The sequence below is a fragment of the Bos taurus genome, chromosome 26, assembly GCF_002263795.3.
Source record: "Bos taurus isolate L1 Dominette 01449 registration number 42190680 breed Hereford chromosome 26, ARS-UCD2.0, whole genome shotgun sequence".
NCBI lineage: Eukaryota > Metazoa > Chordata > Mammalia > Artiodactyla > Bovidae > Bos > Bos taurus.
Genome location: NC_037353.1, coordinates 23,059,671 through 23,087,649, shown reverse-complemented (window position 1 = coordinate 23,087,649; position 27,979 = coordinate 23,059,671). Strand labels below are relative to the sequence as shown.

General features: G+C 48.9%; 2 protein-coding genes and 1 long non-coding RNA gene across 13 annotated transcripts; 2 read left to right on the top strand and 1 right to left on the bottom strand.

Moving 5' to 3' along the window:
• Positions 1–266: 266 nt before the first annotated feature.
• On the bottom strand, positions 267–15,573 carry MFSD13A (major facilitator superfamily domain containing 13A). 11 transcript variants are annotated; one of them, XM_059881847.1, is made up of 12 exons: positions 15,074–15,140; positions 13,050–13,241; positions 11,927–11,999; positions 8,047–11,494; positions 6,014–6,256; positions 5,517–5,599; positions 4,855–5,307; positions 4,605–4,728; positions 3,281–3,377; positions 2,538–2,709; positions 2,257–2,450; positions 267–1,069 (listed from the first exon to the last, which is right to left on the bottom strand). In XM_059881847.1, exons 5-12 carry the CDS (start codon positions 6,179–6,181, stop codon positions 807–809), a joined length of 1,554 nt encoding a protein of 517 aa, XP_059737830.1. In that variant the 5' UTR covers positions 6,182–6,256; positions 8,047–11,494; positions 11,927–11,999; positions 13,050–13,241; positions 15,074–15,140; the 3' UTR covers positions 267–806.
• A 6,622-nt stretch (positions 15,574–22,195) lies between these two features.
• Positions 22,196–27,618, top strand: LOC132343952 (uncharacterized). The gene is made up of 2 exons (XR_009492988.1): positions 22,196–22,284; positions 24,371–27,618. It is a non-coding gene; the product is annotated as an uncharacterized lncRNA (long non-coding RNA).
• On the top strand, positions 22,283–27,618 carry C26H10orf95 (chromosome 26 C10orf95 homolog). The gene is made up of 2 exons (XM_059882028.1): positions 22,283–24,526; positions 25,980–27,618. The coding sequence occupies exon 1, from the start codon at positions 22,599–22,601 to the stop codon at positions 23,250–23,252; it is 654 nt and encodes a 217-aa protein (XP_059738011.1). The 5' UTR covers positions 22,283–22,598; the 3' UTR covers positions 23,253–24,526; positions 25,980–27,618.
• Positions 27,619–27,979: the final 361 nt, after the last annotated feature.

Genomic DNA, 27,979 nt, shown 5'->3' with positions numbered 1-27,979 from the left:
AAGTGGCCACTCCTTGCCCACCACCTCCAGCAGTGGTACATGGGAAACGCAATGGGGCTATGACCACAGGCCTGAAAGCTGTTTGGCTCCCAGGGGCCCATGAGGCTACGGTCTGCAGGCTCTCCCCCCTACCTCAGTGAACCTGATGCAGCGTCCCCTCCGCCCTACCCCACTCATCTTTGAAAACTGCTCTTTCTCAGGCTGCTCTTATTAAGAAATCCTGTTCTCCAGCCCACCATTCCCATACACAGCATAGACTCCAGGAATGGAAATAGAAATGACTGGCTTTAATCAATCTGTGATGAGATGAACCTCATTGAGAGGTCATTTGGGGTTCAGGGGCGCCCTGCAGCAACTGGGGCATGCTACTCCAGGTGCGGCTGAAGCAGAGAATTCTGAGACAAATCACTGGAAGGGGCAGGTAGGACTCCCAGTCCTGACCAGGCAAAAGTGGTTCCAGAGCCCACAGGGCACCAGCCCCGGCTAGGTAGGAGGAATGGCCTCCATACCCATAGCAACCCCATGTGACCACAGTGTGGGCCCCACCCTTCTCGGTCCTCTTCTTCCTTCTGCTCTAGAGGAGGAAGCAGGTCCTTGAGCACACACACAGCCCAGCCTTTGCCCAAGCTGGGCCAGACAGTCATGCAGGAACTTAGACCCCAGTGACACTCCGGCTCAGCCCCAAATGCTCCCACTCTGCCATCTGTCCTCCAGGCAGGACCCCAGGGAGGCAGAAGAGCAGGACACAGGGCTGGCGCCCCCAGGGCTACAGGTAGTGTCCTCAGCAGGGTGGCTTTGCACTCCCCTCACACCATCTTAACGTCCAGGGTCTGGGCCCGTGACAGGCTCTGGCGCTGGGCTTTGACCATGTGCAGGCGCCTCCCGTGCAGTGTGAACTGGGACCAAGTGAACAGCTGCAGCAGAGCACAGGCGATGGGCACCAGCACCAGCAGGTAGAAGCAGCCCTGGCGGAGCGGTGGGGCCTGTGCTGGGGGTGGAGCCGGGGGCTCCGGCCAGGGCTGAGCACTCCCCACAGGGGCCGGGGGGTGCTGCTGGAAGAGATCATGACCTAGGACAAGAGAGCCCGCAGAAAGAACAGGTCAGCCCTGGCCTCCAGAGTCCACAGCGCCTCATCTCAGATGTCACATGGACACGTCCAAACCCCACTCTCAATTCCGCACCCAAACTTGCTTCTCCCCCGTTCCTTCTTTCGGAATGGCACCACTATCCCCCCAATAACCAAAGTCTTCCTAGAGTCCTCAATTAGCTTCACCACTCCCCAAGAGCCAATCCTTCACCTCCCAACTCAAAAACACAGCCCAAACCAAACACTTCTTTTCAGCCCCCAGCACCGCCTGCTCCAAGCCTCCATCGCTTTTGCCACAGCCTCCCTACAGTCCATTCTCCAAACAGCAGACAGAGTGAACTTTAAAAAATGTAAATCAGACTAGGCCATTGCCCTACTTAAAACCTTCCTAAGAGCTGCACTGAGAACAAAATCCAAACCCTGCCCTGATCTACAGAGCCCCTCTTCACTTTTTCAGCCTCATCTCCAAACCACTCCTGGGCTTCCCCGATGGTGCAGTGGTAAAGAACTCATCTGCCAGTGCAGGAGATGCAAGAGACTGGGGTTCGATCCCTGAGTGAGGAAGATCCTCCGGAGGAGGAAATGCCAATCCAAACCATTCCTGACAACCTGGGCTCCTGTACTTTCTTTTCTGCCTGTCTGTGATTTGCTGAGATCTTTCTAGACTAAATCCTCACCATTCATTTCACATCCTGGGTGCCATCTCCTCAGGGTCCTTCCGGACCACACAGAGTAGCTTCTTAGCCACAATGATACTTTTACCAGTGCACTTATCACTGCCTGCTCTTCTCTTGTTTAGCTGTTTAGTGTCGACCCCACCCCACCCCAACATAGAATATAAGGTCCATGATGGCAAAGACCTTATCTGTCTTATTTTGTTATCTCTCTCCCTAGAGGCACCTAGAACAACACCTGGCAGAGAAGGTATCCCATACATATTTGGTGAATGAATGAATGAAGTACTAAAAGATGGAACCCAGTTCCTCTGCCCACATAGGGACAGGCAGGGGAGGGGTGGCAGCCAGGGGCAGCCCAGGCCCAGCCTCTGTCATGGCTGGTTGTCATTCTCTCTGCTTCACTCGACCCAGGTCCCAGGCTCATCAGCAGATACACCAGGTATGCTGTGCTCCCTGGAGCCTCGAGCACCATGCCAGCCCCTGGGCCCTCACCTGTGTAGAAGCAGAGCAGCCAGGTGCCCAGCAGCGGAGCGAAGGTCTGGCCTGGCTTGGTCACCAGGGCCACCATGCCAAAGAGAAGCGCTGAGGCTGCCTGCTTGCGGTGATTCAGCACCAAGTCCTCATCCACCAGGTCCGTGACCACCAAGGTCAACAGCTTACAGGTGCCCTCTGTGAAAACACGGTTGCTGCCGGCGAGAGAGGACGGATAAGAATGAAGCGGGGTGGGCGTGGGGGGACACAGGTGTGGGGGCGAGGGAGGGGTCAGCGTCTACCTGGCAATGAAGAGGCAGAGCAGGCCGGGGTGGTCGGGGCCAGCCAACAGCATAAGCAGGCTCAGGCCCAGCTTGAGCAGGAAGAGCCCCCGCACCACGGCGTAGACACCCCAGCGCCGGCACAGGGGCAGGAAGTAGAGGTTGTTGAGGTGGGGAGCGACGTAGGAGATGCCTGGGGAAGGGAACGTGGCCTTGTCAAGGGGCGCTGCCACAACCTCCACAACTGCCCACATTTTAACCATCAGAAATCAAAGTTTGCACTGATTCAGCACTAACTCGGTCCAGGCGGTGTGCTAAGAGTTTCCACATCCTTTTATTTAGTCCTCGCAACCCTTTAAGGTAAGTACTATCTCTACCTTACAGATAAATGGAGACCCAAAAAGATGAAATAAAACACACCCAAGGCCACACAGGGAAGAAGCACAGTCAAGACACGTTCCCAGGCCTGTCAGGAGAGTAGTCGTCCTTGTGAACGAGCTACTGCGCCGCATTACCGCTAGGTGGCATGACTATCAAGAGGACCACCATGAGGGCAACCCTACCCACTCAAACTCGCATAAGCTCCCTCCCTTCCTCTGGAAAACAGAGTGGGGGTGGGGCTGGGGGCTGGAGGTGCAACCCCAGCACAGATTCTGCCCTCTGCCACCTGGGCCCCAGCTGGGAGGTGGCTGTATCTGCAGTCAGTCTAGGGGTTCTGGGGTGCAAGCCTCTGTCCTTCTGGCCAGCACAAGGTACCCACTCACCCAACAGGAAGGAGCCCGTGGAGAGGGAGATGTGGTCTGACAACAGATGCTCCAGGAAGAGGGGAAAGAAGTTGCTGTTGAAGTGGCAGTGAAAGACCTGCAACCAATAGGGACACTAAGGAGGCTGGGGAGGCGGGGTGAAGGGAGCCAGGAACAGCCAATAGGGACACTAAGGAGGCTGGGGAGGCGGGGTGAAGGGAAGCCAGGAACAGCCAATAGGGACACTAAGGAGGCTGGGGAGGCGGGGTGAAGGGAGCCAGGAACAGTCAATAGGGACACTAAGGAGGCTGGGCAGGCACTGGGGAGGCGGGGTGAAGGGGGAGCCAGGAACAGCCAATAGGGACACTAAGGAGGCTGGGGAGGCGGGGTGAAGGGGAGCCAGGAACAGAGGGAAAACCAACAGGGGTGGGGCAGGGGTGGGCAGCAGCAGGAGCCAGAGCGGCGTCTAGTCCCATGTCCTTCAGCATGGACCATACCAGAACAAAACCTAAAACCAAACTCCTATGCTTATCTATAAAAGTTAGAAGGAATGATAACATCACCATTAAAACAACTGAAAGCTTTCTTTTGTAAAACTTTTCAATGCTAAAACAAGCTTAATGACACAAAAACAATGTGTTTCTAAATTTTGCTGGCTTATATACTACATATGTTCTAGGTCTGGCCTGTGGTGTTTTAAAAAGAGTCCTCAGGGACTTCCCTGGTGTTCCAGTGATTAAGACTCTCTACTTCCAATGCAGGGGGTGTGGTTTTGATCCCTGGTTGGGGAACTAAGATCCCACATGCCCTGCAAAAATACAATTATACAAAAGTGTTCTAAGCATTGTGTGTGCTTAGTCACATCTGACTCTTTGGGACCCCATGAACTATAGCCCATCAGGCTCCTCTGTCCATGGAATTTTCCAGGCAAGAATACTGGAGTTGGGTTGCCATTTCTTACTCCAGGGGATCTTCCTGACCCAGGGATCGAACCTGTGTCTCCTGCATTGCAGGCACATTCTTTACCCACTGAGCCATCAGGGAAGTCCACATATGCCCTGCAGAGTGGCCAAAAAAAAGTCCCCAAGGGAGCACCTCTCTTCTATACGCATGTTGCAGGTGAGAACATGGCTGCCCCAAAAGAGAGAGACTGGCCTAAGAGCACATAGGGAGTTAGGAGCTCAGATGCAGTGAGAATCCAGGTCTCTAACTACCCAACTTGTATTCCTGCCATTCAGCGGCTCAGCCTCAGGCAAGGCCAGAACTGATTTTCCAGCTTCTGGGAAGGTGGTTCCCTTGAGTGAGGCATTTGAAGCCATCCTATGAATGGGCATTGCTCCCATACCTGCACCAAGTCCATGCCCACGAACCACAGGAAGTTCCGGTGGCGTGCCAGCTGCTGGAGGTACTGGCCCAAGGTGATGCTACCCGCCTCCTCGCCGCCCACAAGCAGCTCTTCTTCACATAGGCTACGGGGCAGAGGGGAATCAAGAACAGCTTAAGCTGGGCCAGAGACATCACCCACCCCAGGCAGCCATCCATCAGCCAGGAGCCCCAGCATGGCAATCAAGCCCAGCAGAGTGCTGGCCACTCACCCGTCATTCACAGCCATGGCTGGGCACCCTGGCTCCCTGCCGGCCGCCTCAACCCGCCGCCTCAGCAGCCGTGCGGCCCCCACAAAGCCCAGCCCAGAGCCAGTGGCCAGCGCCAGGCAGAAGGCGCGGAAGGAAGAGAAGTCCTCTTTGTTCCAGAAGGCGTAGGAGGCAAAGACAGACAGGGAGCCGGCCGCGCTGAAGAGGGAGCAGTAGAAGTTGAGGTGGGTGCGGTCGTGGGCTGAGAGAGCCAGGTCGGCCAGCAAGGCATGATGGTGCAGGTCTACGAGCGTCAGGAAGCCGTCGTAGAGGCACAGGCACAGCAAGAACTGCAGCCCAGCAGGTGCCCAGGGCACCCAGAATGCCAGGAACGACAGTGCCAGCAGCGGCCCATGCCAGCCCAGTGCCCGCACCCGTGCCAGCACCACAGCCCGTGAGGAGAGCCCAGCACCTGACCTGCCAGGGAGAGGGGGGCCGTTGGGAGATGCCCTGGCAGCCCTGGCAGGCCCCACTCCCTGCCTGAACTCAGGAAATGAGAAGGCCCAGCCAACGGCTGGCAGTGGTTTCCCTTTCTTTCCCCACCCCACACACAGGCAGTGGTCCTCCAGCCCTGGGGAGGGGGAGGTGGGAGAGGACCAGGCCTGAGCTTTCCCCAGGAAACAAACCGGGGTTGGGAGCTGAGGAACTGACGGTCACTCAGCCAGCCGAAGAGGGGGTCGTTGAGACTGTTCCAGAGGAGAAACACGGTCTGTGGGCAGAGGGGAGACGGGTAGGTGGGCTCCAGGCAGCGTCCTCTCCAGGGCTTTCCCCACCCCAGCCTGCTCGCCACCCCTCAGAGATGATGCCAGCTTTCCTGCCTGCAAACAGGTGCTCAGGTCAGTCCCTCTGCCATAACCCACAGCCACTGCCCCCATCAAACTCCCACCATCCAGGGCACTGCTGATAAATACATGTGAATATATTATAAGTGTGCATACAGTGCCTGGCTCACAGGACAGAGGACGGGAGAGTTGGCATAATCCCCACTGAGGCCTCCAGCTCTACCTTTTCTTGCTGAATCTTAGTGGGCAAGCCAGCTTACCCTCTGCTCCTGCCTGGGTAGGACCCTGCCCTGCCATCTGCCCAGCTCCCACCCGGGCTGACTGCCCCAGTGCTGGCCTACCTCTCCAACCCAGAAGGCAGCTTTGTCGATCTTGTACACTGAGACAAAGGTGTCCACGTAGTAAAGCAGGAACACGTTGTGCAGGACAGAGACAAAGAGGGCCAGGGAGCCATAGACCACAGCCGTGGGCAGGCCCAGCAGCCAGGCCCAGGGCCCACCCAGCCTCATGGCAGCCAGCCCAGCCTCAGCCCCAGGAGCACTGAGGTGCGCCCATGGCCATGGGCATTCTGGCCATACTTGTCCCTGGGGAAGAAGGAGCCAGTTAGCTGCAGGGATCAGAGCCACCCCTGCTCCTAACCCCAGACCTCTGAGTCATCTCACTGGGAGAAAGTTTGCACACAAAACTGGGGAATCGCCAGTGGGAATCACCAGCTAAAACAATGCTGGACTACATACCACTATTAGGGAGTAAAAGGAAACTGATAAAGGCGTGGGAAGAGAAGGCAGACAGCTAGCAAGTGCAGAGTCAGGTCGCATGCTAGGGCATCTTCTTTCATCCATATTCTAACCTGACAGCCCTGGGCCTGGGCACACACTGTGCCTACAGTAGAATCTTGGGCAAGCTAGTTAACCCCAGCCTCAGTTTTCTCTTCTGTAAAAGGGAAAAGTGGGTGATCATGGCTACTCAGAAGAATAAAAGGATTAAATGAGGTAACTCACAGAAAGTGCTCAATAAATATTGGTGGTATCATTATCATCTTTATAAAACCCATACAAAGTTTACAGCACTGTTCCAATATTATAGGAGAGCAACCCCAAGCTCAGAGATGGTTAAGTCATTTGCCCAAGGTCACACAGCATAAAAGTAGCAGACTTGAACCCTGGCCTGTCTGGCTCCAAAGCCTTTTTTTTTTTTTTTTTTTTTGCCACTTGACCTCCCAAACTGGATTACTGTGGGGTGCTGGGTAGAATGGAGAGACCTGCCGTGATGTCAGGTTTCATAGGGATATAAGAGTGATATGATATGATAAGAGTCCACAACTGCCCATGCACTTTGATTCCAGAAACCCCACCTTAAGGAACTAACCCCAAGAGAACATGTACAGAGTTGTTCACAGCAGCAACATCTAAAAACAGCCAAAAGTTGGACATAGCCCAGGAACACAACAAAGGGACTGGCTCAACAAGCCCGATGCTCTCCACAAAGGTCAAGTACGTGGGCAGCGTCAACACACGGGAGAGAAACTCAAGGACGTGTTACTTGAAAGAACAAAGGACAACACACAGGCCTGCTCCGGACCAGGCCAGCTCGTGCAGAGACCAGCAGGCCAGACTGACCATGGATTTAAAAGGAGATAAAAATCCAATTCTTATTACAGCAGTGCTTCTCATACTGTAATGTGCTTCCACGTCACCTGGGGACTTGGCTCAAATGTAGGTTTTTACCTTCACAGGTGTGGAGTGGAATCTGAGATTCTGCATTTCTAACAGGCTCCCAGGGGGCACCGATGCTGCTGGGCCATGACCACACTTTAAGCAGCCAGGCATTAAGTCTATCTGTCTCTTTTTTTAGATTCAAAGTTGTTGTTCTCTTTTCAGAAACATAATCCCATGTGTGCCTGTCTGACCACCCGCCTTCTCCGCTCACCAGAGGGAAGCTATAGGGGCTTTCTTCTCTCAAACTCCCTGTAGCTAGTTGAATTAGCCCCAGAGAGATAGGTTCAAGTCCTAACCCCCAGCACCTGTGAGTGTGATCTTATTTGGAAAGAGCTTTACAGATGTAACACATTAAGATGAGGTCTGAATTGAGGTGAGCCCTAACCTAAGGACTGCTGTCCTTATAAGGAGAAGGAAATCTGGACACAGACACAGACACAGAGAAAGGGAAGACAGCCATGTGAAGATGAAGGCAGAAATCTGAGTGATGCAGCTATGAGCCAGAGAACACAAAGAATTGCAGGTAGCACAAGACAGCCAGGCGGAGGCAAGGGAGGATGCTTTCCTAGAGGCTCCCTCCAGAGGGCGCATGACCCTGCTGGTGCCCCGATGCTGGATTTCCACCCTCCAGGAACTGTGAGGTTGTTTTAAGCTACCTGCTGCTGCTGCTGCTAAATCGCTTCAGTCATGTCCAACTCTGTGCGACTCCGTAGATGGCAGCCCACCAGGCTCCCCCGTCCCTGGGATTCTCCAGGCAAGAACACTGGAGTGGGTTGCCATTTCCTTCCCCAATGCACAAAAGTGAAAAGTGAAAGTGAAGTCGTTCATTCGTGTCTGACTCCTAGCGACCCCATGGACTGCAGCCTACCAGGCTCCTCCGTCCATGGGATTTGCCAGGCAAGAGTACTGGAGTTAAGCTACCTAGTTTGTGGCAATTTGTTTCGGCAGCCCTAAAACTTATGCACCTCCTCAGAGGCTATCTCCTCTTGAAGCCCTCGTGACCCAAGCCTACCCACAGGCCTCATTTACATGTCTGCATCCTTACACACACATATGCAGAACAGAAACTCCTGTTTCCCTATTAGAGTCAGGCCCTGGAGAACCAACTCAGACTCAGTCCCTAAGTGGTGACCCGCCCCCGACAGGTCTTGTTCTTGCCCCATGAGTCCCCAGGGCTCTGCTTCCATGCCCAGCCTTCAAGGGCCTCTATAGTCCAGCCTCTCCTGGCCAGTCCAGCCCAGCTTCCCACGGACCTTCAAGCCTCCATCTTCTCTGGCCAGGCCTTTGTTCTCAAGGGCCCCTGCTACCAGAAGCGCCCTCCACATATCTTCGTTTCCATCTCACCTGTTCCTCAGGTGCCATGGCCATTAGAACTCCAACTCCTCATCCCTCATTGTGCCTCCAGCCCTGCACACATTCTCCCACCTGCCCGCACTCCAACCTGACGGTGGGGTTCGCCAGCATGGGGCCTGTGTTCTCACCCTCTACCTCCATCTCTGGACTCAGCCATCCTTGCTGTGGGAGTGACTGGCTGAGGAGATAGAGGCTCTGCAGCGAGAACAAGGAGGGACTCTCACAGGGTCTCTCTCAGACTCACTGGAAGCTGAGGTGGTCACTCAAGAGGTCAGTATGCAGCCTCCCACCCCCGTGCCAGCTTTGTGCCAGTCCACATCTTAGTCATGGAGGAAAGAAGGAGGAATGGCCAAAACTACCTGAAGGTGTGCATGCTAAGTCACTTCAATCGTGTCCGACTCATGAGATCCTTTGGACTTAGCCTGCCAGGTTCCTCTGTCCATGGGGATTCTCCAGGCAAGAATACTGGAAAGGGTTGCCATGCCCTCCTCCAGGGGAATCTTCCCAACCCAGGGATTGATCCTACGTCTCTTACAACTCCTGCATTGGCAGGCGGGTTCTTTACCACTAGCACCACTTGGGAAGCCCAAACTTCCTGAAAGCAGCCACTAAGTCTGTGAGAATCTCTCCCTGGCCAAAAGGGTCCCGCCTTGTCCAAAAGCAGGACGATATCCATGGGGCCTTTAAGCCCCTGAAGAAGTATTTGGTGGGAAATATTGTTTTTTCCCACAGACTTATTGAGGTATAACTGACATACAGTAATCTGCACAATGGAGAAGTCTCTGGTGGCCTAGGGGTTAGGACTCCAGGCTTTCACTGTCGTGGCCTGGTTTCAATCCCTGACTGGAGAACGGAGATCCTGCAAGCCATGTGGTACAACCAAAAAACAAAAAAAGAGAGAGAGAGAATGGAAAAAAGAACCCTTCCCTAGATAATAATACTCTGCATATATTCAAAGTGTATAGTCTGATCAGTTTTGGCATGTGTATGCCTGTGAAACTGTCACAGTTGAGATCAGGAATATATCCATCACCCTGAAAGTTTCCTTGGCACTTTCCCAAGCAATGTTGTGGAAAGAAGGCACAAGTGGAGGTCTCCAAAGGCCCAACTCCATTTCCTACCCATGTGACCTGCAGCAATTTGGTTAACCCCTCCATGCCTGTTTCCTGAATTGCACAATGAAGCCAACCTTCCTAAGGCTAGGGTCAGCAGTCAATGAGAAGATACTTCGACATAGTGAGCACAGTAAGTGCAGTGAGCACCGGAACTTCACAGACTATCACTATCAAGCCTCCCAGACTGTCCATATCCACCACACCAGGATGAGATGGAGATTCACCTAAAGGTGCTTTGAGCCTATAAAGCACAGTGTATGCGTCTGCTTTTACCCTTAACTCAGGTCACCTCCTCTGATTCCCCAGGGCCTTTCAGAACTCCCCTCCCTCACCTCGAAAGCCTTTGTCCAGAGGGAGTGAAGCCTCCTGGTGCCCTACCCAGATGTCCAGTGACCTGCCCTGGTTACTGGAGAAGGTGGACTCTATAGGCAAGGCCCCCAGCTGCCAGCCGCCAGCTCCCTGCACCCACACTGGGACAACAGTAGAGGAAAACCTCAAAGTGTGGTGAGATGGAAAAAGTATGACTTTTGCCATCAAAAGAGCTTGGTTTTAAATCTCAACTGCACTTCCTACTAACTGTACCCACAGGTAAGGTCTGAGCCTGTCTGAACCTTGGTTTCCTCACTTGCAAAATGAAAGTAAGTGCCTATCTTTACAGGAATGCAAGGAGGATTGACTGGTTTGATCTCCTTACAGTCCAAAGAACTCTCTTGAGTCTTCTCCAGTATCACAATTCGAAAGTATCAATTCTAGTCAATCCTAAAGGAAATAAACCCTGAATATCTATTGGAAGGACCGATTCTGAAGCTTCAATACTTTGGCAACCTGATGCCAAGAGCCGACTCATTGATAAAGACCTTGATGCTGGGAAAGACTAAGGGCAGGAGGAGGCAAGAGAGGATGAAACAGTTGGATAACATCACAGGCTCAGTGGGCATGAGTTTGAGCAAACTTCGGGAGATAGTGAAGGACAGGGAAGCCTGGCATGCTGCAGTCCATGGGGTCAAAAAGAGTCAGACGTGACTTAGTGACTGATCACCAACAAACAAAGGGAGTATTAGAGCACCGACAGAAATATGCGGAGAAACTGGCTTTTGCTTAGGCTCACTTAGATCAGAGTAAGAGCAGGGGAATATGCAGGTAATCAGGTCCTTCTTGTGGCAAGGGAGTTTGAGGAGGAAAAAAAGCACAAAAGGTAAAGTCAGAGGAGGAGGGCCTGCAAGAAGCAGGATATACAATGTTCAGGGGTACCAGAGACAAACCCGTAAACCATGGACTAGATCTAGAGGCAAAGCACCCTGCCCAGGTAAGCCTTTGCCCAGGAAACAGAGCTGTGGGAGGAGCATGCAGGGCACTCAACGGTCTCTATTCCAGATGGTATTGCTCCATCAGTAACTTCTTCCTCTGCTAGCCCTCCCCACCTGTTGGTGGTTTAGTCACTAAGTTGTTTCTGACTCTTGCAGCCCCATAGACTAGGGTCCACCAAGCTCCTCTGTTTATGGGATTTCCCAGGCAAGAGTACTGGAATGGGTTGCTACTTCCTTCTCCAAGAGATCTTCCAGACCCAGGGATCAAACATGGGTCTCCCGAATTGCAGGCAGATTCTTTACCAATTGAGCCACCAGGGAAGTCCCACCTGTTAGGGAAATTAAATAAATAGTCCTGTTTAGGCTTCAGAGACAAGGCAGACCAGGTCTCTGACCTTGCTTCTAACCTGCCTGGATACTGCCCTGACTGTGAGTGCCTTGACTGCCTGCTGTGAGTGGAAGCTTTGTGGCACCATAGATAAGATAGGGGACAAATCTTGAAATTGTTGAACCCATAGAGCGGCTCTGACCAACCAAGTCCCAGGCTTAACAACATTCCACGTTTTACATGACAAAACAAACAGCATTAACATAAAACCAGAGCTGCTTTTGCTCACAGACTGATGATTATCAGTCTGCGTCCAGGGATTATGAGCGGGAACTCTGAACTGCAATTTTTGAAGTCTCACCCACAAAGCGGATGGGATGCCTGGGATCTTTTCACAACTGGGACTCCAGCTGTGCTGTGTCATGGGACTTACCAGTGCTATCTGAGTCTGGATGTTGGTCAAAACTCAATTTGGTGATGTATCCTCTGCTGTTTCTCTCTCGTTTCTTTTAATGTTAGTATATCAAAAGTAAGTTAGAAAAAAAAAAAAGTAAGTTAGATAATTCTCTAATAAATACTGGTATTATTTATTCATATATAACAAGAGGATTATTTTGTTAACAAATCCTTTGAACCTGAGACAAAAGTGAAAACTTTCCACAAAACACCACCCCCAATCCACCCCCACAGAGAGCAACAGCCCTGGCTCTCTTGGGAAGGAACAGCTTGGGGCCCATACTAGCCTAGCTGTATAATGTGACTGAGATGTCCTGTAACCTGCAACCAGCTCCACCCTTACCTTGACACCATGAGAGAGAGACTGCTGGAGGCTCCACAGCCCATCCCCCACAGCGACAGCAGGTATGGTCCCAGTAGTGGGACCTTGAGCCAGCCACTCCCTCCCTCGGGGCCTCAGTTTCCCCATCTATAAAGTGGGGATCTAAGCCAACCTCTTAGATTGCTGTGGGGCTGAAATGCATAAAGGTATATAAAGCACCAAGCCTAGTGCCTGGCATTTAGAAGACCCTCAGTAAAATGTAACTATTCCTTTTTTTCACTTCTCTGAAGTTTGGCTTTATGATCTCTAAAGGATTTCAGTCTGTGTCTTCTGGCAGATTGAGGATTGAAGTTGTCTTTTCAGTACGAAACACTGATGCTTCTCATTGCCTGGAATATCCTACCATCTTTCAAATTCTTTTTTGAATGCCACCTCCAACTTTAGTTCATGTTGTTCCTTCCACCTAAAACACTCTAGATATAACTACATACCAGTTCTCAGGCATATAAGATATGCCTGGTTTTTACACCTATCATCATGTATCCTTATAACTTGTTACTATTTCTATCCTTATCTTATAAGTGAAGAAACCAAGACTCTGAAGGATCAGTAACTGGCCCCAAATCACAGAGCTATTAAGTGCTGGAGCTAAGATTCAAAACAGATGCTTTTGAGCAAAAAAAAGGAAAAACCCTCAGCATTTCTCACATCACTTTGCCCATCACAATCATTATCAAATCCTGCTTATCTGAGAAAGGGCCAGTTCAGTGGCACAAACCTTCTTAAGAACACCAAGTTAGATGTTCTCTCCCTTTTTCAGGTTCCTTGGCTGAATCCTCTGTGCTGCTGCTGCTGCTGCTAAGTCGCTTCAGTCGTGTCTGACTCTGTGCGACCCCAGAGACGGCAGCCCACCAGGCTCCCCCGTCCCTGGGATTCTCCAGGCAAGAACACTGGAGTAGGTTGCCATTTCCTTCTCCAATGCATGAAAGTGAAAAGTGAAAGTGAGGTCGCTCAGTCGTGTCCTACTCTTAGCGACCCCATGGACTGCAGCCCATCAGGCTCCTCCGTCCATCAGGATCCAAAGGTCTCCCTAACCCTTCTCCAGCCTCCAAGCTCCTTATGGGCGGGGCCAGGTCAGACCTACCCCTGATTTCTACCTCTAGCCTCCACCAGGCTCCTTCACCACATATTGGCCTTTTAATTAATACCCAGTGGGTCAACTTGCCCCTAAAAGGCTCATATGGACATCCCCAGCCCAAGGGGGGAAAAAGCAGCCATAGGAGGAGTGACACCCCCATATCCCACTGTCCCCCTCAGCTCTTCATTCTGCTTGACTGTGGAAGTCAGAAAGAAGCAACCTGGGAAAGCCTGATGTGAAACGTGGACAGCAAGGCAACAGGTGAACAAAGAGGAACAGTGATAATAACAAAATGTAACATTTATTAAGCCTTCACCATGTGCTAAGGAAAACTGATACAATATGGAGAGTGAGCTCAGGACAGAAAGACACCAGATTAGGAAGGGCTTGGAAACCACACACAAGATAAGTCTCCTGAGGACAACAGAAAGGGGCGTGGGGGCCACTGGGGTGCCCGGGTGACAGAAAAAGATTTTTAGAAGAATCCCCCCCCCCGCATCTTTCAAAAATGCTCCCCTCTTCACCCCATCGGGCTCCTGGGAAATAACTAGAAAAGCACGGAAACAAGAGTAGCTCCCTGCTCTTTGAACCAGCCTATGGTGGGCAGGGAGCTGATAAACTTGGGAGAGAAAACCAAGGGTGCCAGATAGGGCCCCCTGGGGTGAGGGGCTCCTGAAGGACTGCAGACTGTATGAGAAGCAATTAGTATGGAGGGGAAAAATCTACTAGTAAGCATTATTTGGAGTTGGGAGCCCTGCAAGTCTGAACCTTATCACTAACTAGCTATTCACTAACTAGTTTATTCCTATATCTGCAAAGCGGGAGAAAAATTCCATTCCCTGTCTGTCCCCAGGGGGTATTAAATGAATTTTAAAGGTATAAAACCCTATGCAAATATTAAGGGTGTCCTTTTTTCAACAAGGTGACCTTTGAATTGTCTGCTGAGTTTCCTGTTTCACATCCCCTTTGTCTCCCTGTTTAGTCTTCCCACAACCCCTGGCAGGGCTGTTGGGGAGGCCCACCCTGGAAGGGTGCCCACTTTCCATGCAGTGACTAATGGGCCCATCCTCTTTCTTAGGCTAGAAGTCAATTTCACCCTGTTGGGAGTTGGGACCATTTCCTTGGAGGGTCAGTAACTTCACCCCAAGACCACCCACCCGTTCCAAGCCACAGAGGAGTCTGGGATCAACCATGGTGCTGAACCATGTGGTGGCTCTCCAGCCTGTCTGCACATTAAAATCACCCGAGGAGCTGCTCAATCAAACCAAGGCCCAGCCTCACTCCCAACCAATTAAATAAATTGGAATCTCTAGAGAAGGGGCCCAGCATCGGTGTTCTTTTAAAGCTCCTCTATAGGTTCTACTACATCACCAGGGTTAAAGGCCATTATGTTAATGAAATGGATCCCGGCCTAAAGCTGCCGGCGACTCTAGGGAGTCCCCTCTGCAAGAATTCCATCCTCACCCCTTGAGCTCAAGCTTTTCCCACCCTGACCCAAGCACTTTCTCAATCCACAACCAGATCACTTCAGGAACCCCCGAAGACAGCCCCCAGGACTCCCAGAGCAGACAGCACTCCTGTCCCCCTCCGTGTGTCCTTTGTGTCTGACTGGCCCCCAGTCCGGCCCGCTGCCCCCTAGCCCCTGCCGCCGGCCAGCCGCTCACCGCAATTGTGGCACGCGAAGCCTAATCCCACGGCTGCCGGGAGCCAGCTGCCAGCCAGTGCGCCTGCGCGCGGGCCGCCTGTAGCTTCTCCAGCCTCTTCTTCCGCCCCTACCCAGCGATTGGCTCCGCTCGGCTCCTGGGACCGCAGTTTAGGCAGGTGCTGGAGCCTGAGGCTGTCGCCGCCATATTTGTTATGGGCCTTTGCCCTTAAGGATCAAACAGAGGATGTGCACGCTAGCCAAAAAAACGGGGCAGGTTGCCTGAATTCCTGACTCTCACCTCCACGAAGGCTTAATGTCAGTTCAGTTCAAATCAACTGTTCTTCTGAGAGCTTCCCGTCCTCTTCACCCTCCTTCCTATTAATTCGGAGAATGAAGAGAGCTCAGTGCCTCCTTCAAGCCTTGTCATGTGACTGGATGCACAGCTGAGACAGATAAGGAGAGGGCGGTGGCACGACCTGGAACTCCCTGAAGCTGGACTGTGAGCCAAGAGTGGACACGCCCACCTCGAGCTGCTGTGGGCACCAGGATTCAGGTCACACGCACCAGACCCTGAGAGAGCAACCAAGCGGCCCAACCTCCTTGTACTGTTAATAGTAAAATATGGGCTTCCGCGGGTGGCGCTAGTGGTAAAGAACCCGCCTGCCAATGCGGAAGACTGAAGACACGCGGGTTCGATCCCTGGGTGGGGAAGGTTCCCTGGAGGAGGGCATGACAACCCATTCCGGTATTCTTGCCTGGAGAACCCCGTAAACAGAGGAGCCTGGTGGGCTACAGTCCATAGGGTCTCACAGAGTTGGACACAAGTGAAGTGACTTAGCATGCATGCACACAATAGTAAACTATAAAGCTACTGAGCTCTTAGAATGTGCACTGTGCTGTGTTAAACACTCTGTATGCATTATCTTGTTGAGTCCTCACATTGTTATCCCTAGGAGGTAGGTCCTATTATCCCATTTTACAGAGGAGGAAACTGAGGTGGGGAGAGATTCAGTGACTTTCACACAGCAAGCAAGCGGCCCAGACAAGCTGGAACACAGGTCTCCTGACTCTTAGGAGTCTTTCCTCTTCCTACCCCTTCCCAGGCCGTGAAAGTCAAGATTTGTTTTGCTTAGTCCAATCCAGTGAGGATGTCCCATGTCTTCTCTCAATAGGCCTGTAAGCCTAGTTAGGTTTCTAGGCAGTCAGACAGCACAGACTCCAGTCCTACTATTTCCCTACCCTGGGATAAGGGGCAATGATCACGACTTTTTACTTCTGGGGGACTTGGGACTCAGTTCCCTGGCTCCACCACTTCTTTTACAGGAACCGTCATTTTGTGAGTCTCTGCTTTACTCCTTAGAGGGATTTTGTGGGCATTAAATGAGAAATAGGGGTGTAAAAGTTTTGTTGTCAACAGGAATATTAACCGTATCTTCCATCCTGACAACCTGGGTGGCACCCATTGCAAAGGGCACACCTGTTGCAAACAGTCCAGCACAAGAGCCTAAGTGTCCAGGGGTAGAGTCTCTTCACCCAGTTCCTGGAGAGTCCTAGAGGCCCCATGAACCTTGCCCCCAGCGTCCATCTCCCACTAGTCTGTCTCATTTTCCTCCTCCCCAATCCTGCCCTTCAGACCCTCTTCTTAACACCTGTATCCTCCCCGCCTTGGCCACACAGGCATCATCTCTCTTCTAAAGACTTCAAGCAATTGCTGAATCCCCTCATGTTCTAGAAAGCCCTCATTACTAGAATGAAGACTACCATTTCTCTCCCATTGCTACCCCTTATCCCTGTCTATGCTTTCCTGGCTGTGAGAATAGAAGGCAGGAAACCCAGCATTCAGTATGGACTCTGATACACTAGGTCCCCCATAAATTGACTAAAGGAGTCTTTCTGGCATCCCATCTCTAGAATGCATGCACCTTTATTTCAGAGCAACCCTGAATCTTGGCTTAGCCCTCCCTGGGTATCCAGTGGGGGAACAGAAAAATGGGCTGAGCTGCCAAGGGGTGAGAACTAGATGTGGTCTTACAGGGAAGGCTTTGGCCTCTGTATTGCACTTAATGCCCCATAGTTACACTTGGTGTTCCCTCAGCTTCTGACTTTATAAACAGTGTAACCAGTTACCCTTTTGTGTCAGCACCAGGCTTGTGATTATATCTGATTTCCTTCCCAGTTGTCAAGCACAGCGATAACAGGGAGGGGACATGTGGTACAACTGAAGATCATGTTGCCTTCTCTCAACTTGTATCAGAGTCCTTGGATGGTGGGAAAGAGATACACACTTTCCCTGAAATTCTTTCCTCCCTTGGCTTCCAACCTCTTTCATTTGGGTTCCACCATAGTCTCCTCCCACCTAACAACTCCTCAGTCCCCTTCCTTGGGACACATTTTTCCAGGGCTTTCTTAGTCAGAGAGAGGGTCCCCCAAATTTCCATTTTCAATACTCTTTTCATGTATTCACTTAAACTCATCAGGCCATACACTATATGGGGTAAGAGGGACTTCAAAACCAAGACTGCCTGTTGATGGGAATATAAACTCATTCAGGCACTATGGAAAACTGTATAGAGGTTTCTCAAAAAAACTAAGAATAGAACTACCATATGACCCAGCAATTCCCTCCTGGGTATTTATTTGAAAAAAATGAAAACAATAATTTGCAAAGATACATGCACCCCAATGTTCATAGCAGCATTATTTACAATTGCCAAGATGTGGAAGCAACCTAAGTGCTCATCAACAAATGAATGGATAAAGAACATGTGAGCCTATATATATACACACACATATATGCTGTGTGCTCAGTCGCTCAGTCATGTTCTACTCTTTGCGACCCTTTGCACTGTAGCCCGTGGGATTTTGCAGGCAAGAATACTGGAGTGGGTTGTCATTTCCTTCTCTAAGGGATCTTTCTGACCCAGGGATTGAATTCCGGTCTCCTGTGTCTCCTGCATTACAGGCAGATTCTTTATCCATTGAGCCATTGGGAAAGTTCCGATACACACACATACACACACAATGGAATACTACTCAGACATAAAAAAAAGAATGAAATATTGCCATTTGCAACAATAAGAATGGACTTGGAATGTACCATACTAAGTGAAATAAGTAAAAGACAAATACTGTATGATTTAATTTATATGTGGAATCTAAAAATAAAACAAACTAATGCATATACAAAAAATAAAGACTCAGATATACAGAACAAATTACCAGTGGGGGAGAAGGAAAAGGGGAAGGGCAAGATAGGGGTAAGAGATTAAGAGGTACAAACTACTATATCTAAAATGAATAAGCTACAAGAATATATAGTACAACACAGGACATATAGTCAAATACCATAATAACTATAAATGGCATATAACCTTTAAAAATTGTGAATCACTATTTGTATACCTGAAACTTACAATATTATACATAAACTATACCTCAATTGCCCTCAAAAGGCATAAGTGGAACCCAACAAATTGGCATCCGTGATGACACAGTGTATGTAATACGGGCAGGGTAGCAGCAGCGGCTTTGGTAACTTCACTTACTACCTTTCCTTCATGACCAACTCACCTCCTATCTCCAGCCTGAATATAAAACTGCTGCTAGATAGTCTTCCCCAAATGTCCCACCAGAACTCGGCACTGTCTCAACTTCTGTCACCCCTTCGTGTTTCTTATCTCCAGGATCACCTTGACTACCCATCCAGGTGACCAAGCTAAAAACACGTGCATCCACCTTTACCCATCCAGGCAGTTGATTCCAGGTGAATCTGCTTCCATGTCTTTTTCATCCCTGCTCTTGTTCTGGTTGTCAGTTTTCCTAAACTAGGATGTGAACCTCCTCCAAGACTGGCTTCTAATCTTTCTCTCCCCAATCCATCCTCTACTTTGCCTGAAAAAGAGCCTCTGATCATGGGGGTCACTGATCAAAAACTACTCAGGTTGCTGTATTTTGAATTTTTTCATAAATTCTGGGGGAAAACACTCAGGGTGTATTGTTGATGCAAACAACAGAAGACCCACTCCACAGTATAATAAATATTTAAACTTCCAAAGGCTAACATGATGGTGCTTTGGTATAATTTTTAAAATGCCCATTTCATTGTGTCTTTTGTAGTTAAGTTTATATGAAGTAAACAAAACTGGTTACATATACAAAAAAAGACTCCATTCAAACTAGATTAAGCAGGAAAGGAATTTATTGTGGGGTGAGGAGAGGGAAGTTGGATAAAGCTGATCAAATATACAGATTTCCAGTTATAAGATAAATATATACTAGGGAGGTAAAGTATAACATGATGACCAAAGTTAACACTGCTGTATGGTATATCTGAAAGTTGTTAAGAGAGTAGACCCTAAGAGTTCTCATCAGAAGGAAAATAAAATTTTTTTTGTATCTATATGAGATGATGGATATTGACCAAACCTATTGTAGTAATTGTTTCACAATAAATTTAAGTCAAATCATTATGTTCTACACCTTAAACAGTGCTGTATACCAACTATATCCTAAAAAACTGAGGGGGGGGGAGGAATTTAATGGCTCACATAACTTCAAAGTCCAGGATTCAAACGATGTCATCAGGACTCAATATCTCCCTCTGACCTTTGGTTCCACTTCTTCTGCGATTCCATGCTGAGAGAGCATCGCCTTTGGATCCAGAACTGCATTCTTCCAGATTTCGGTCCAGGGGAGAGAGCCCTTCCCTCCACACAATAAGAGAACAGAGCCCTGGGCTTGGTTCCCATTGGCCCAAATTGAGTCACATGGCTAGCGTAAACTAGTCACTATGGCCAAAGGGATGTCAGTGATGATTGATCGAGCCCTAAATCACCTAGGTAATTTAAGGATGGGCTAGAACCAACTCCCCCAGAACCACTTTCCTAACAGTAGATAAGGTGTGGAACTCTAAAAATGTGGAGGCTGTTACTGGAATCAAGGTGAATAAACGCTGAGAAACTTGGCCTGGTTCTTATTTTTCTCATTTTTCCTTAAAACTACCCTCCGCCCCAGACCAGCAGTTTTCAGCAAGTATGTCAGAACATTAAAACACAGGCTTCTCATTGTCCCAGGCTTCAACTTGAGCTTGGTCTCACACTCTCATCTCCCACTCAGGGTGATCAGATCCCCATGGGGGAGAAAGGGGCAGTTATAAATAGAATGGGGAGGTATATTAATTTTCCACTAATGGTCTAACAAATTGCCACAGACTTAGAGGCTCTAAACAATACAAATGTATTATCTTATACTTCTGGAGACTGGAATTCTGTCTCATTAACTAAAATCAAGGTATTGGCAGAAGTGCATTCCTTTCTAGGAAGAATCCATTTCCTTGTCTTTTCCAGCTTTCGGGCTGCCTGCATTCCTTGGCTCATGAGGCTCATGACCCTCTTTCATCTTCAAAGCCAGTGACTCTTGAGTTTCCATCTTCCACATTTGACTCCTGTAATTACTCTGGACCAACCGAGATAATCCAGGATAACCTCTCTATTTTAAGGACTTTTAACTAACAACCTTAATATCATTTGCAACCTTAATTCCCCCTTGCCATGTAATGTAACATATTAACCAGACCCCAGGGATTAAGCCATGGACATCATGGGGGTGGGAGGCCTCCCCCAACAAAGACCACTATGTCCTGGGACCAGTTCTTTTTTTTTTTTTTTTTTTTGCCACACAGCATGAGAGATCTTAGTTCCCCAACCAGGGATCAAACCTGTGCCCCCTGCATTGGAAGCACGGGGAATTTTAACCACTGGACCACCAGGAAGTCCCTGGGACCAGTTCTTAAAGAAGACAGAGGGGGAGGCTCCCTTCTTGGAGCTGTTGGATAGGGAGTGTTAGGTAGATAACCTAAACCAGTCCGAGCTGCTGCTGTCACTAGGCCAATGGCCTGAATTAGACTTGAAAGAGTGGTGCAGTCAGGAATAAACATGACATCACCAGGCTGAGTGTGGGAGAACTTCCCAGAGGGTAGCTGGACTCTGAGGGATGCTGAAAATCTATGAGAAACTGTGGGGGTTAATGGTAATACTGCTTAGATTAACAGAGGAGGAAGGAAAGTATGATGGCCTGGCAGCCCAGCAACTAGGAGAGGGTATCCATTTTAAGCATCCAGCAACTATGACCCACTCCACTGGGGAAGAGAGCTGGAAGGACATGACCTGAACCAATGGGGACTGGAGCTCAGATAGTCCTCACCCCATGTGAATGAAGCAACCTTTCTGGCTTCACCCAAGTCGCTTCTGGGCTTTGGCATCAGTTGGACTGAGTTCAAATCCCACAGTGACAGTTACAGACTGTGAGAAGATGGGAAAGTGGCCTAACTTCCTGAGTCTCTGGTTCCTTAATCTATTCCATGAGAATGATATCACCATGTTCTTCATGTGGCTAATAAGAATTAGAAGTTCTTTGAAAAAAGTTATAAGCTCTTATGTAACATTCTAGAGGGGAGGATAGTCAGATAGCGGGAAGGCAGACTCAGTATAGATTGGTGATCATGCTATTACTGACAGTACAAGTCTTGAGAATTTTACCCTTAACATAACTAGCTATGTGAGTCTGGACAAGATATTTACATAAGCCCCAGTCATAGAATACATTCATTGTATACCAAACCTGAGATAAGCAGCTTCTTGCTATGTAAGGTGGGGAAACTATTAATACCTCATTTCTAGGGTTGATGTAAACTTGAAGTTAGATGCTCATAAGCAACTTGAACAAGGATGAGATGGTTGGATGGCATTGCCGACTCAATGGACATGAGTCTGAGCAAACTCCCAGGGATGGTGAAAGACAGGGAAGCCTGGTGTGCTGCAGTCCATGGGGTCTCAAAGAGTTGGACACGACTGAACCACGAAGCAACTTGATTCAGTGCCTGGTGAGGAGCTTAACTCAAATGCTGGATAACTCAATCCATCTGACTGGGAAAACGGGATGTGGATAACAGAGAGCTAACCTAATTGCAAAGGGCACTGGGATACCCTCACGGATGTTGTGTCTAAGTTGGGGCCAGCATGATTCCAGCAGGTTCACCCAGTGTAAACACAGACTGGCTGGCTTCTGGCAAGGTAAAGGTGTTTCCCTTTGCCTGGAAACCAGGAGGTGTGGCCGAGTCAGGGCATGAAGAACAGCAGATCAACTGAAAAGCGGTGGAGAGGAGCCCTGCTCCTGGATCTCTCTGGTTCCTCCAAATGCTGGGGGTCAGCTCCCCGAGGCTAAAGGAGACAAGTGAGTGGGGAGCTACCTGAAAGGGCATTTCAGGGCTGGGGCTTCAAACGGCCTTGAGTCCTTCTAGCCTGCTCGGAGCCTGGGCTTTGAGTCCCGCCCTAGGACAAGAGGTGACCTGGTAGCCAAACTCTTTAGGAAGAGTTCCCCAAAGCCGGGGGCACAATCGCAGGGGCTCCTGCTGTGAACCAAGGCCTGCGTTACTAGTCACCAGGATCTGCGGTGGACCTGAGAACAAAGCGCATCCACCTCCCCTACTCCAGGTCTGGACCAGGACAAGGCCCCAGGAACCACGCCGGCCGCCTGAACTTCAGACCATGTACGCATACTACTGCCGAGCGCCTGGGGAGGACATCTGGCCTCTACTGCAGCACCTCACCTACACCTACCAGCCCGCCCCTCTGCTGCTGCCCCCTATCCAGGCCCATAACTTCTGCAGCCGGCCCCGCGACCTGTGCGCCGGCGAGTGGGCTGGTCCGCAGGAATACCACTGCTTCCACTCCACCGGAGCGCCCCTGAAGGTCGCGCCGCCTTTTTGGGCCTTCCCGCCGGCCTACGCCGCGGCCCTGCGCCCGCCATTCCCCGCGCCCAGCTACCTGGGGCCATCGCTGCAGGCGCCCGCAGCCACAGGACAGGCGGCAGTCGAGAGCGGGGCGCAGTGGCCGGAAGGCGGCACCGTGCAGGCCGAGCTGCGGTGGGGCCGTGTGGAGCGCGCGCTTGGCCCGCGCCTCGAGCTGCCGGACTCGGTGCGCCGGGAGCTGCGCCGCGTGTACGGCACACACCCGCGCACCAACGTGCGTGTCACCTACCGCGGCGGCGAGTTCCTGCTGCAAGGCGCGCCGCGCCTGCGAGAGCCCGAGTACCGCGTCAAGAGGGGAGTCCTGCGGCCGCCGGCCAGCAGCGACAGCGGGGACGAGAGTCCCGCGGGGGAAGCGGTGGAGCGCGGCCGCCTGAAGAAGAGGAAGGCTTGAGCTGGGGGCGCGCGAGGCCCGGCGGCAGGCGTCTGTGAGCACGCGCGCCGTTCTCCTGCCGCCGCAGCTATGCGCTGGGGCTGGGTGCACCTGTCACCTGTACTTTTGCCTTTTTTTTTTTTTTTAACCACCACCGGCTTGAGGCTCTTCCTTGATTTCAGGTTTTTGCAGGATGGTGGGGAGAGGGCGAAAAGGGATCATAGAGATCTCTGAGTGGGTGTCCTGTTACTCCTTCCTTCTCCTTGGACTTGGAAAGCCTGAGCGTGTGGTGGAGGAAGGGCCTGGACCCTCTGTTTCCTCCCTGCCCAACCCTGCCCTGCAATGAGCCCCCACGTGCCCTTTTTCGTCTCTTCTCTCCAGGAAATCTCCCCTAACTCCCCAAGCTGAGGGCCCACTTATTCGCAGCTTGTAAAGAAAAGTGACTGAAGTCAGGTGTAGGCTTTAAGATTGTTTTTATGTTTGGGGGTGGAGGTGGCGTTTCTTCATCTATGTAATGTGAGCTTTACTTCCCTTTTTGGGGTACAAGGTGTCAGGGATTAGAGTGGGAAACGTGTGCTTCCTCACTCGCTGGGCCCCACTTTCCCTTAACCAGCTGCCTTCCAGTGCAAGACGACTCTCTCCTAGGTCCTGAGCCCACCATCCACAGAGAGATTCTGAGGGCATCAGCTATTTTATTGAGGTGTGGATGGCAAGCATGGCTGAGGAAGGGATCCCTAAGACACAGATTTAGGGCTGGCTCTGACATGAGTTTGGGTAAACTCCAGGAGTTGGTGATGGACAGGGAGGCCTGTTGTGCTGCAGTCCTTGGGGTTGCAAAGAGTCAGACTGACTGAACTGAACTGACATTTTTTAGACTCTCTGAGTCTCAGTTTACTCATCTGTTAAAGAAGAATAAAACTAACACAGCCTACCTGGAAATTTTACCAGGGTTGAAATCTAAGATGATGTCACATCTTGTGTCCCAATTCTTTTTAAACTTTTATATTGTGGGACAGCCGATAAACAATGTTATGATAGTTTCAGGTGAACATCGAAGGGACTCAGTCATACATATATTTGTATCTTGTCTCCTCCTTCTGCCTAACAGTCTTTAATAGGTTGAATGTGCACTATTCTAGGAGTTTGCTGGAGGATTAAGCCACACATCCGATTTTAACTACGGGTCTAGCCATACCACCAGATCTGACACCCAGGCTGTATGAAGTTGGTTCCTCATGGAATTGCTTTCAGTGAACTTCCATTTGTAGTTGGCCAGAAGATACCTGGGTATACAGGTATGTTACTGAAACTGTAGATCACTTGATTGAACACTGCTATAATTATGAGGTTCATGCAGAAGTTCTGTTAAACCTCAGCACTTGGTAAAGATGTTTCTCCTGATGAGTGGTTTGCTTTTTTTATCTTTGAAGCACCAAGGATCTCATAATTGATCATATTTTTCTCTTTGCCCTGGTTTCTAGGGAGCCAAATTTACTTAGCATCTTTTGTGTAAAACCTGGATCCTGAACTATTACCCCTAGTTTCAGCTTATTTTCCTTTCTTTCTTTTTGTAAATTATGGAAACACAGGGAGCTGTTGTAGTGTGTTAGGTCTGCTGTGTGATCTTGAGTGAACTATTTAATGTCCCTGAACCAATTTCCTCATCGAGAATGGGGATGATGGTATCAGGACCTATCTCATAAGATTATTGAGAAGATATCATGAAATCCTGCACACAAAATGTTTACCACAGTAACTGTCATATACTAAGTGCTCAAAGGTTAGTATTTGTTTTTATTTTTTTAGTATTTGTTTTTAAAAAGTAGTTTGCAATACAGAAATTTATAAAATAGAGAGTTAAAATCTGTTCTAATATTTTGTGTGGGCATGCTAAGTCCCTTCAGTTGTGTCCAACTGTGTGCGACCCTATGCACTGTAGCCCCCCAGGCTCCTCTGTCCATGAGATTCTCCAGGCAAGGCTACTGGAATGGGTTTCCATATCCTCCTGCAGGGGATCTTCCTGACCCAGAGACTGAACCTGTGTCTCTTATGTCTCCTGCATTGGCAGGAGGGTTCTTTACCACTAGAGACACCCGGGAAGCCCATCACCCACAAATGATCACTGAGGTCCAATCTAGTGTTTTTTTACTATTTTTTTCTGTGCACCTAATATTAACTACATAAAAGGAATCGCAGTTTTGCTTGTTGCCTTTTACATTAAGTATATCTTGGACATCGTTTTATGCCAATGAACATGGTGTTACCTCATTCTTCAACAGTCTGTAGCATTTGGATTCTTTCCAGTTTTTAGCTATTAAAAATCCATCCAACAAATTTCTTGAATGCCTTTTATTTGCCAGGAACTATTGCAGGCCTTGAGGATATAGTCGTGAATGAGATAGCCATGGTAGTTTCTGTCCTTATGGAAAACATTTAAGCTGAGACCTAAAGAAATGAAAAAGCTAGCTGTGCAAAGAGAAGGGTGAGGGGAAGCCAGGCAGAAAGTATGGTGAATGCAAAAGTCCCAAGGAATGAAAGTCATCTTCACTGACTTGACAGGCATTTGAAAGCCCACATATGCTGGGCAGTATTCTAGGCACTGGGGCTCTAGGAGAAAAACAACTCTCTGCCCTCGATAGAGCTTACTCTAGAGATGTAATGTAGGGAAATGAAGACTGACAATAAGCAAAGGGGAATATACAATGCAGTGTCATACAGCAATAAGTGATGGGGTGCTGTTTTCATCAGGATACTTACGGAAGGCTTCTCAGAAGAGGTGACTCTTCAGTGGAGACCTAATAAAGACCTTTACAAGCCATTTGAATAGCTGGGGGAGAAAAGCAAGTACAAACACCCTTGGCTGGGGTGTCCTTGTCCGGTGAGTTAGTGAAAATGTAACAGTTAATGGATGGCGTCACCAACTCAGTGGACATGGGTTTGGGTGGACTCCGGGAGTTGGTGATGGACCAGGAGGCCTGGCATGCTGTGGTTCCTGGGGTCACAAAGAGTCAGACACGACTGAGTGACTGAACTGAACTGAATAGTTAATGAAGTTATAGATGAAGCTGGATCCTGTGGCATCTTGAAGCCATGTAGAAAATTTTGGATTTTTTTCCTTAGAGGAACATTATGAGCACAGGGAAATGTGATGAGATTTTTTAAAAATTATTCTGGATGATGTGTGGAAAAGAGACTATAGAGGGGCCACTGTAGAAATAGGGAGAACAGTTAGGAGGCATTTGAGAAATAAGCTGAGAGAGTGATGAGAAAATAAATGTCCTTGAATATGCATCTTTGTTCACAGATACAAGTGTTAAATTGTGGAATCTGAAACGTTAGAATTAGAGATTGAATCATTGAACAATGACACCCTAGTAGCAACAAGCACAGCCAGTGCCCAGATCTTTGATTCTAAATTCCATCCTCCAAAAAAGGAACCACTGCCCTTGGGAAAATGGCTGATTTCAAGGCTGTGGCAGGAAAGGTACAAGATGAGCCTGGAACAACTTGTGCCAGAAATTAAAGGACTCCTCAAAAATATCAAAAGAACAAAGGAGCCAACTTGAAGGGACTTCCACTGACCAAATCAAGGACACTTTAAGCATCAAAACAGTCACAGTAACAGATTATAACCTACTGAATAAAATAAGGATTCCTAAGTCCATGCTAATATTAACTAAATAAATACATGTGACTGGAAAGCTCTCCTTATAGAAGAAGGAAAAATGAAACTAGAAAATTACCATTCCCAATCATCACAGTAATGACTGATTCAAGTGAGAATCATTTCTGGATACTAAAACTAATGGGTGAAAGTTTGATGAAAAACCTGATATTTATATAGTTTCAGATATGTTCCAATAAGATATTTATTAATTACAAATTTTAAAGTAGTAACCTGAAGAAAATAGTAACCTAATAGTATAATAGGGAAAAGTGGTGGGTAAACACGTTAATAACCCCATTGCAGTAGTCCCTCTTAAACAAAATCTTTCTTATCGTTTTTTTTTTCCTTACCATCTTTTTTTTCTTACCATCTTTAATGAGGGTCTTTAAATTTTTTCTTTAATGGATACAAATTGACATCATGTGCTTTGGATATGTTAAACTGAAAAATACAACATCAAAAATTCAGTGGTAAGGCATAATCATGAGGAAACATAAGCCTAAATTGAGAGAAAATTGTTCGAAAATGTCAGTGTCATAACAGACAAAGGTTTCAAGTCAAAGGAGATGAAAGAGACATGAAAACTAAATGCAACGCATGATCCTCTTTTGGATACTAGCCTAGAACGAACATTGTTATGAAGGACAATGTTGGGACAAGTAGCAAGATTTGAATGAGGACTATAGATTAAAGAAAGCAATATGGCAAAAAAAAAAAAAAGAAAGAAAGAAAGAAAGACTAATCATAGTCTACCATCAAATATTTTAGGAGTATCTTTAATGTTTAGATAGTATATTAGCAGCATGCAATAATTACATCATAAGTTCTCAAGCAGAGGCAGTCTATTGCAAGGACCTTCTTTGCTGCCAGTTATCATAGGCTGTTTTAAGTTAGAAAACTGAATAGCAACACTGAATACTGTAGAAATGCACTTTGCTCAGTAATACTTGAGTTGTTGCAATATTTGATTATCCATTTGGTTGTTACAGAAAAATTCTTAACTGTAATTGATGGTTGTTGCCGTAATAGTATATTGCCTGTATTTCTACCTCTAGTAATGGGCTTTATGTGCTAGATTTTA